This window comes from Elephantulus edwardii, unplaced genomic scaffold, assembly GCF_000299155.1.
Source record: "Elephantulus edwardii isolate Elephantulus edwardi_28Jun2011 unplaced genomic scaffold, EleEdw1.0 scaffold00393, whole genome shotgun sequence".
Lineage (NCBI taxonomy): Eukaryota > Metazoa > Chordata > Mammalia > Macroscelidea > Macroscelididae > Elephantulus > Elephantulus edwardii.
In genome coordinates this window covers 609,698-619,706 of record NW_006400143.1, presented here as the reverse complement: position 1 = coordinate 619,706, position 10,009 = coordinate 609,698, and the positions used below count along the sequence as shown (strand labels likewise).

The window sequence follows — 10,009 nt, the reverse complement described above, 5'->3', positions numbered from 1 at the left end:
TCCCCCCCCGCACCTCCCCAAACCCCACCCCCTAGCCCCAAATATAATCCACTCTACAACCCTCATTGCATACTCCTACGATAAAAATAATGCCCTAAAATATAATACTTTTAGACTATTCTCTCCCCCTAGACTTCAATGCCGTAAACATATTACATTTTAAAATTATCTCTTCTGTAAATCTAATGTTTTTGCGATGTTATCTTAAAAGTTAGAGAGAGACCAGTTGGCTTAGTGGACCAAAAGTGATACTACCAAGCCGAAAGTGGATGACTCTAATCCGCGGCCCTCAGGCCTGTTTTTTCTTTGTCTTTGATCAAACATTCATCTAGGTCATATAGCCCTGGTGTGTCCACTTGCTGTACAGATGTAACTTGTGGTTGCTGTGAAGCTGAACATTGTGACACTGATATGTCAAACGTGATGATGATTACCCTTGGTGGACGGTGTTGGGTGGAGATCTCCAATTAAAACAAGCTTGGAAGCAGGAGTGGCATCCACTTCCATTAACAGCTTGCCTCCAGAAACCCTATGAACCTGGAGAAAGGATGAAAGTCCCGCAAGTGTTGAGGACTGTCGTTCATAGGTTCACTTTGAGTCACCTACGACTCAAAGGCACTTAACAGCACAACAATAGTTTAAAAGTTGGAGCTGAAGCCGTTATGTTAATCCCCTCGGGTCTCCAGCTACCTTATCTGTAGACACATGGTCTAGCAAATCATTAATAGCTGTGGGATTGGAATAAGAGAGAAATTACTTCCCACACTGAGCAGACAGACATGAGAGAGACTGGAACAAGACCTTGATGAGAGAGAGACTAGAGCGACACCCTGGTAGGGCAAGAACCTAGTGACAAGACCCTTGTGATGGTGGTAGAGAGACTGTGGCATTACTGTGGAGAGACTCTGGCAAAGTGTAACGTGAGGCTTCTTGCATTTGTGTTGGTCACAATTAAAGGTTTTGTTTGCCAGGTCCTTGAAGGAAAAGCTGTCTTATAACTGCTCTTAGGCAAAATTTGCTGTATGATTGAGGAAACTGAGACTTCTTGAATGTATTGCTGAACCAAAACCAGGCCTTTTACTAATTAATATATTGTGTTTTGCTGTTAATCTGGCTTGGGACACTGGGCTAAACCTGGACTTGTATTGTGAAATATTTTTTGCCTCTCCCACTCCCTACCCTATTTCCCTAATAAACCCCATTCTTGGTACCACAACTGTGAATAAAGTCTGTGAGCCAACAATGAATATTGAACCAAGTGATTGGTAGAAATAGATGGAAGAGCATGGAGGTTGGTTTGTCTCACCTACAAGCTATCTGCTGCCATGAATAATATTGATGGAGGAAGTTCCCCTTTTTGAAGAGGGTAAAAGTCAGACATTGCCTCCTTTAATAGTTATTTAATTTTTTTTTAAATTTCACAGCCCTGGAATAGAAGAATATATTTCATTTTACTATCATACTTGGACCTAGTTAGATTGTACCTTTGTAACATCACTACAGTGAATTTATAGCTTTACAATTACCAGAGAAAATTATGCTTCATAGGGATTTTGAATTTTATTTGTTATTGAATCCACTCCTAGTCATGATAACCCCATGCACAACAGTGTTGCCTGTTGTTGTTGTTATGTGTCATTGAGTCACCTGTGATTCCCAACGATCCTATGTACAGCAGCTTTTAATCTTGCCCTATCCTATCCTGAGCCAATCTCATTGTCTCCCACACACCTACCCCATTAACCTAGTTACTGTGTCAATCCATTTCTTATGGGTTCTTCCTCTCCTGTCTTGCATTCTTTTAAGCATGCTATTATTCTCCAAGAACTGGTGCCTCCTGGTTACATGTCCAAAGCCTGTGAGACAGAGCTTCAAAATCCTGGGCTTCAAGGAACAGCCTGATTTCACCCTCTTCAGGACAGACCTGCTCTTGGTGATCTGTGGTTCAATACTCTTCTCCAGTACCACAACTCAAAGGCATCTGTTCTGTCACTCCTAGTCATTGTCCAGCTCTCTGATGCATAGCAAATAATTGCAGACCATGGCCCAAATCATGTGCATCTTAGCCTTCAGTCTGACATTATTGCTCTTTTGCAGTTTAGAGAGATCCCTGACAGATGCTTTTTCCAATGCAATTTGTCTTTTGATTTCCTCACTTCTGGTGCTAAGAGTGTTGATTGTGAATCCAATCAAGCTGAAATTGTTAACAACCTCAAAGTATCTTCTCCATCTGTCATCATACTGTCAACTGTCCCACTGAAAATCTTGGTTTTTTTGATGTTGAGCTTCAATCCACATTGAGGACTGCAGTCACTTGACCTTCTGCAGCAAATGCTTCAGGTTCTTCTCAAATGCTTCATGTATTGATTATGGACACAAGGAAGATTAAATAATTGACAATTTCAATTTTCTCTCCATCTTCCATGATAAGTGTTGCTTATTGATTTCTCTATCACAATGTTTGTTACTTATTGGTGAAGATTTTTGTCTTTTTGATGTTGAGATGAAATTCATACTGAGAGTTGTAGTCTTTGATTTTCTGCAGCAAGTACTTCAAGTCCTCCTCACTTTTAGCAAACAAGGTTGCACAAAACAAATTGATGTGTTTTCCTCTGATCCTGATGCCACATTCTTCTTCATAGATTCAAGCTTCTCAAATGATTTGCTTAACATATAGGTTGAATAGATATGGAGAAAGATTACAACTCTGACACACATCTTTCATGATTTTTAACCTTGCAGTGTTCCCTTGCTCTGTTCACACAGTTGCTTCTTTATCTAAGTATAGGTTTCTTGTGAATATTATTAAATGTTCTGGGATTTCCATTGTTTTCAAAGTTAGCAATAGTTTGATATGATCCACACAGTCAAATATGTTTCCTTTTTTCATTCATAACAGCTTCATAATATTTACATAATATCCCAAACTGGAAAATTCTAGGTGTCCCTCAGTAGGAGAATTAAGTTTTTACAAATATTTTAGAGTATTACTAAGTAATGTGGTGTTGGAGAAAAGTAGTGAATATACCACGGACTGCTAAAAAACAAGCAAATCTGTCTTGGAGGAAATGTATCCAAAGTATTGCTCAGGGTGGCAGAACTTTGTCTCAAATACTTGGTCATACGTGGGCAGCCCAGCAAGAGGATGGCCCTCAATGAGAAGGATTGACACAATGGGCTTGAGCACGAAGGAGATCATGGGATGTTGCGGGATCAGGCAAGATCTGTTGTTTGTAGAGTCCCTATGAGTTGTAATTGACTTGACAGCACAAAATAACAACAATAATAGCTCTGTTTGAAAACTAAGGTGCAAAAAAGAACAAATATTGCATAGCACCACCACTGTGTAAAACAGGACTGACATCATGATTGAGGGAAGATGGAAAAGAAGGAGAGGAATGATGTATATTGCATTGAAACAGATGAGGGAGAGATCTGTTTAAAAGGGACATATGAATCTGTATTCTTGTCATTACAGAAGTCCAGAGTGAAGGCTGAATAGTGGAGTGACCTTGGAGGGAGGAATTTCATAACAATGAAAGAGTTTTTCTTTTACTTTTCAAGAAGAGTGATTTGGAGGGAGGGGGTGGGCAGGGAGAAAAGTGCAACAATGAATGGCTGGAAATCCTAAGTCTCTGTAAACTTTCACTAAAATTTATAAATAAATTTTAAAAACAAACAAACAAACAAAAAACCCCTAAGGTGCACTTGGCCCAAGCTTTGTATTTTCTGTTACATATGCTTGTGAAAATTGTACAATGAATAAGGAATACTGAAGAAAAAATAATACCTTTGAATTATTATATTGTCAAGGTGTGTTGAATATGTTGTGGATCCTCAAAACAACAAATTTGTCTTAGAAGTGCAAGCAGGGTGCTTCTTAGAGGCAAGGATCGTCATATGTATTCTTGGAAGATGAAGGGTCATCAAAAGGACAAGAACTTTGGTGATCTGGATTGACACAAGCCTGCAGACGGCCCAGTTCATTAGTAACTTTCTTTGTACTGTTTTTTTCCTGTATTTTTCTAGAATTGATTTTGAAACTACCTATAATTTGCATCTAGATATCATTTAATCTTTTCTACCTCCCTTTCACCCCTAATAGTTATAATCATCTGGTGTGTGTTTGTCCTCTAGAATTGCAGATGACAAGATCTGGCCGACCAAATACTGATGCAGTCCTGGTTTTTGTGCTGACCATAGGAGTCATTATCTGTATATTTGTGATCTTTGTATTGATCTTCATAATTATAAACTGGTAGGTGAACAAGCCATCTTCACTATGGCACCATTGGTTGATATCTTCCCTTCTCTTTTCCAAAGAAGAGGAAAGCCTTGTTCATCATGCTTCCTGTATGGATTATGAAATGTCCCACTTCATTCCTTCTTTCTGTGACTGTTTTAATTCAGGTTGTCCTAACTCTTACATGGGTATTTTTTTAAAAACATTTTCATGCTTTGTATTCCTAGCCATAAGAAGAAATTTGGTTGCAATTTTTACACTTTTACATTATAGTTGTTTTAAAAAATGCATTGATTATTTATATGTCTAATTATAATTCTCATAACTCTGCAACTTGTTTTAGCCAACTAATTAATTTATGTCAGGATATGTATAATAATTGAAGCATTAATATTATACCCTAGAACATTTGAGGTCCATCTACTATTGCATTGCATCTGAGACACTACAGAAAATATCATGAAAAACAGGTGTCTCAATATAGAAATCCTAAATATAAATATGATTTTAATTTTAACTTCAACTAGTGTTTTGGTGTTTTTTTTTTCCTTCCAGGGCAGCCATCAAGGCCTTATGGGGGGCAAAATCCTCAACAACTGAGATACAGTCTGAGTTTAGTTCTATGAGATACAAAGATTCAACTTCTCTTGACCAATCACCAACAGAAATGCCTGTGCATGAAGAAGATAATTTAAGTGAATGGAATGAATGATACATAGATGATATATAACAACACAAAGGACATTACAGCCTATTGGATATGTTATTTTAAAAATAAAGTATTTCCTTAATTACTTTTATATTTTTGCAAGTGATTTTTAATAGTCTGAAGGCAACCCCAATGTGAGGATGAAGCTATTTTAACTTGTGAATCTTCATGGCAGAATGAACAAAAATTATAAGTACTTCTCATTATTTACCTTTCTAGGTAGTGGAGATATTCATATAGAGGTACAGTAACAAAGAGCTTTAAAATACATTTTCTTGGTCACTTCTATTTTCTTGTTCTGTGTTAAATAAGAAAATTAGAATATAGTAGATTCTTTATACCTTAAAATGTTTTTCCCACAGAGAACACTATATTAAATTTGTTAAAACAAATTACACTTTAGAATATCTACAGGTTATGTGTATGCTTCACTTGTTAGTCATGAATTAATAGCTTATTACATATGAGTTAGTAATCGTAATAAAAATAACAATCAACATTTAACCAGTGATTACTATGGAAGAAGCATGGCTCAAATAATTTTGTATGTGTGAGATAATTTAATTATATTTATGCATAAGAAATATGTGAAAGAATTGAGGAGTAACTTGGTATCAACTGAGGAAATGGTATGCATTTTATAGTCATGTATTTCTCACCAAATAAAGCAAACTCAAACTCATTGTCATCATGAGAAGTGACCATAGTTGAGCCTCCAGCAGGTTTTCAGAACAACCTGTAAATCACATGGAAGGAGACTGTTCATATTTCTCCCACATAGCAACTGGTGGGGTCAAATTGCTCAACTTAGGGTTGACAGTAGAACTTCCAATCTACTAGGCCACTAAAATTCCACAAGACCTTGTTCTTCTTGTTTTCTCATAACGACAATGAATGAAAGACTATTTTAAATACACTTGTTCAATTTTAATTGTGATATTAACAAAAGTTTACAGGAAAGTTAGATTTTCATTCATTCATTTTTGCACATTTTATGCCCTCCCCTTCTCCAAGTTCACTTTGTTGTTGTTAAGTGCTGTCAAGTAGCAGGCGACTCATAGTGACCCTATGAAGGAGTCCTTGACGCTTGGGTGCCTTTCATCCTCTGTCCGGGTTCATACGGTTTCTAGAGGCAAGCTACTATGGAAGTGGATGCCATTCCTCTTTCCAAGCTTGTTTTAATCGGGAATTCCACCCCACTCTCTGTCTGCATTGCGTAGCCAACCATTAACACATTTGACACATCAATGTCACAGTGTCACAGCAACCACAAGTGACCGCAGTACGATAACTTGTACACCAGGGCTATACGACCTAGAGGAATGTCTGAACAAAAACAATAAAAGACAGGCCTGAGGGCCACGGATTAAAAGTCACCCACCTTTGGCTTGGTAGATCGCTTTCTGTGGAGTCCTAGGAGGAGCAAACCTGGGAGATATGGCCGCCTCCTTTCCCCTCTTCCTCTTTTTGGGCTTGAAGCCTCCTGCTGCCTTAAACCCTAGGCCAAGCCTGGCTTGCCTGGCTCCTGGAGGCAGAGTAGTAAATTCACTTAAAAAAAATTAATTCATTTTTTTACAATAACCTCCCTCCTTTCCACTCCCCAGTTCTCTTTGCAATGTACTTCTTATTCTGGGCTGTTGTCGTACATGTTGTCATAACATGTTGTTGTTATGTGCTGTTGAGTTGCCTGCTATGTACAACAGCACTAAACTCTGCTCTATCTTATGCCAGTTTCACCATGTCTGACACACTTACCTGATTACCCCAGTCACTGAATCAATCCACCTCACAGAGGGTCTTCCTCTCCTGTGCTGTCCCTCCACCCTCCCAAGCATGATGTCCTTCTCCAAGGATTAGTCAGTTTCTCCTTGCAACATGTCCAAAGTGTCAGATGAAACCTCAGAATCCTTGCCTCCAAGGAGCAGCCTGGTTTAATCCTCTCTAGGATGAACGTGTTTGTTTTCTTAGTTGTCCATGGTATATCAATACTCTTCTCCAACATCACAGCTTAAAGGCTTCAATTCTCCTTCTATCCCCTCTAGTCATTTTCCAGCTCTCTAACACATAGCAAATGATTGCAAAGACCTGTATCAGGCACACCTTAGTCTCCAGAGTGACACCATTAAACTCCAATACTTTGGAGAGGTCCCTAACAGCAGACTTTCCCATCGTAATATGTCTTGTCATTTTCTGGCTGCTGGTGCCAAGAGTGTTGACTGTGGATATAATGCCTAATTATCCTTTTAAACAATTGTTTTCTTCATCTGTTCCAATGCAGTAGTCATAATTTATCCCCTCTTTTCTTCATTTCCCCCCACTCCATGTCAATCCTATTTTAGAACAGTGGTGTTATGCATTATTTGTCCTTTTGTGACTGAGATATTCACTCAGTATAATGTCCTCCAGTGTCACTCATGTTGTATAATATTTTATTAGTTCTTTGTTTTTCAGTGCTGCATAGTATCCCATTGTGTGAATTTAGCATAGTTTTCCTATCCATTCATTTCTTGATGGATGTTTGGGTTACTTCCATCTTTTTTTGCTATTGTGAATAACACAGCAATAAACACGAGTGTGTATATATCTGTTTGATTTACAGCTCTAGTTTTTTTAGGGTATATTCCTAGTAGTGAAATAGCTGAGTCAAGTGGTATTTTTATTTTCAACTTTTTGAGGAAATGTACTACTTTTGATAGTGGTTGCACCATTTTATGCTCCCACCAACAGTGAGTAAGGATTCCAATTTCTTTACAACAAGGCCAGCATTTGTTGTTTGCTACTCTACTGAACTTTGCTGTTGTTACTGGGATGAAATGATATCTCATAGTTATTTTTAATGACTCTGGTAAGTACTGTTGTGGTGCTTAGTATGCAGGCAATATCTTGGAGCCAAGGTCTTTATTTATGAAAATAACTTTTTTGTTATCATGTGACATGTTCTTAGGTGCCATTAAGTTAAATATAACTTATAAGGACCCTAGGAACAGTCAACCTGAACCCTGTCCTGTTTGTGCTATCCACATCATATCTGATATACTAAAGCTGAAGTTACCAAGTCAATACATCTCACTGAGAGCCTTCCTCTCCTTTGCTGACCCATCCTTCTTTTTAAGCATGAGGTCTTTTTCCAATGAATAGCTGCACCCAATTACATGTCCAAAGTATGAAAGATGCAGCTTTGTTAGCTTTGCCTCCACGAAGCACTCTGCTCTGGCTGTACTTGTCCAAAGGCATATCTGTTTGTTCTCTTAACAATCCATGCCATATTTAGTACTCTACTCCAATGCCACAACTCAAAGGCATCAATTTTGTTTTATGCTTATTCATTATCTAGCTCTCTGAAGTATAGCAGGTGATTGAGAAAACCAAGGTCTGAATCGGGCACACCTTAGTCTTCAAATGACGTCATTGCTCTTCAACATTTTGGAGAGGTCCCTGAGGAGAACTTGCTCAATGCAATACACCTCCAGATTTCCTGACTACTACTGTCAAGTGTGTTGATTATTGATCTAAACAAGATGAAATCATTGACAGCTTCAATACTTTCTCCATCTATAATAAAGTCTAACAAAACATTAAGACATTAAATTATTAGGTAGATTTTATGATTAGTTGCTATTTTTTTTTAACTTGTGTGCCATCAAATCTGACCCAGCTGGTACAGAAGGAGATTGCCCCTCCTCCTCCAGCAGAGCATCTGGTGGATTTGAACCATGCACCTTTGGGATTGCAGAGCAGCTTCTTGCCACTAGGCCACCAGAGCTCCCTGAGGAATTACTATTGAGAGATTATGATAGTAGCATGAACTCTATGCCAACTTTGTTGCTATTACTATGGAATTTATCTAATCCTAGAATTAAATATTTTTATACGTCTAAAGAAGACATTATAAATGGATGTTTATGATATAGCTCCCTGTACTCAATTAGAGGCAAGGATGGTGAAACTTTGTCACACCTGCTTCAGGCATGTTGTCAGGAGAAGGTAATCTTTGGAAAACGATATTACTCTGGGAAAGGTGGAACATGAAGATCTCAACAAGATGGATTGACACAGTCACTGAGACAATGGTCTCCAGTACATCAGAGATGGTAAATATGGCACAGGATAGGACAAGGTTCAGATCTGTTGTTTATAGTGTCTCTATGAATCAAAATCAGCTTGAGATCACCTCTTCTCAACAATATCCATAAGCTGAGTTCCACCTGTAATTTTCAAGTTGGAACATTTAATTGTAAAGATATTCAGAACTTGTCTTTTGTGGGCCATTATCACCAGAAACACTCTGAGACCTTGAATCTCAGAGTGATGACCATCTGACACAGAACTTCTAGTTGACCAGCAATGAAGAAGTAGCATGAATGAGGACTAGAATTGTTATTTTTAAACTACTGGTTACCGTGGTTGTAGTACATAGGTGGGTTGTTATTTTTATATAAATATATTTTTTACTTTTATAGTACAACAAAATAAATGTATAAAACGTATTTAATGTCTTTTAAAACACATTTAATTAACATTTTAATACATTTTTTTTCTTTATAGTGACACTGTTGTAAATACTTTGTGAGGTGAGAGAAGACTAATTTTATGGGTCAAAGTGAAGAATCTTTAGTATTTCTCAATTTGTGATTCTCTAACAGTTCAATATTTGTCATATTGAATTCTGAAGCAATAATTCTATATAATGTCAAAATACCATGAGCAGGACAGTCCCTGATAGGTCTTCTCGTGAACATCCAGTACTCACTGATCATGATGCATATTACTCAACAAGTAAATAATATGCTTTGACAGAAGTAATACCTTCTGTCCTAGATTCCTGGGTGTTACTTTGACTTTCAAAACCCACTTTGGTGGATTTCCTAGAAACCATCCTACTCATAAGACCAAGGATAATTTTTTAAGTACCATGCATATACAGCATTAGTGCAGGGGGATTATATACCAATGAGGGAATTTTTCTTTTACTTTTCAAAGAGAAAAGCGAACTGGGGGGTGGAGGGTTGGACAGAGAGAAAAGTGCAACAATGATTAAATGGAAATCCAAAATCTCT

At 37.7% G+C, this 10,009-nt stretch overlaps 1 protein-coding gene across 1 annotated transcript in view; it reads left to right on the top strand.

The window, feature by feature from the left end:
- The window catches only part of LOC102844336 (sperm acrosome membrane-associated protein 1-like), a 76,142-nt gene extending 71,187 nt beyond the window's left edge, over nucleotides 1–4,955 (top strand). The window contains exons 6-7 of the mRNA XM_006902347.1: nucleotides 4,138–4,258; nucleotides 4,799–4,955. Coding sequence (XP_006902409.1) covers nucleotides 4,138–4,258; nucleotides 4,799–4,955 — 278 coding nt within the window. The remainder of the gene's footprint in view (nucleotides 1–4,137; nucleotides 4,259–4,798) is intronic.
- Nucleotides 4,956–10,009: the final 5,054 nt, after the last annotated feature.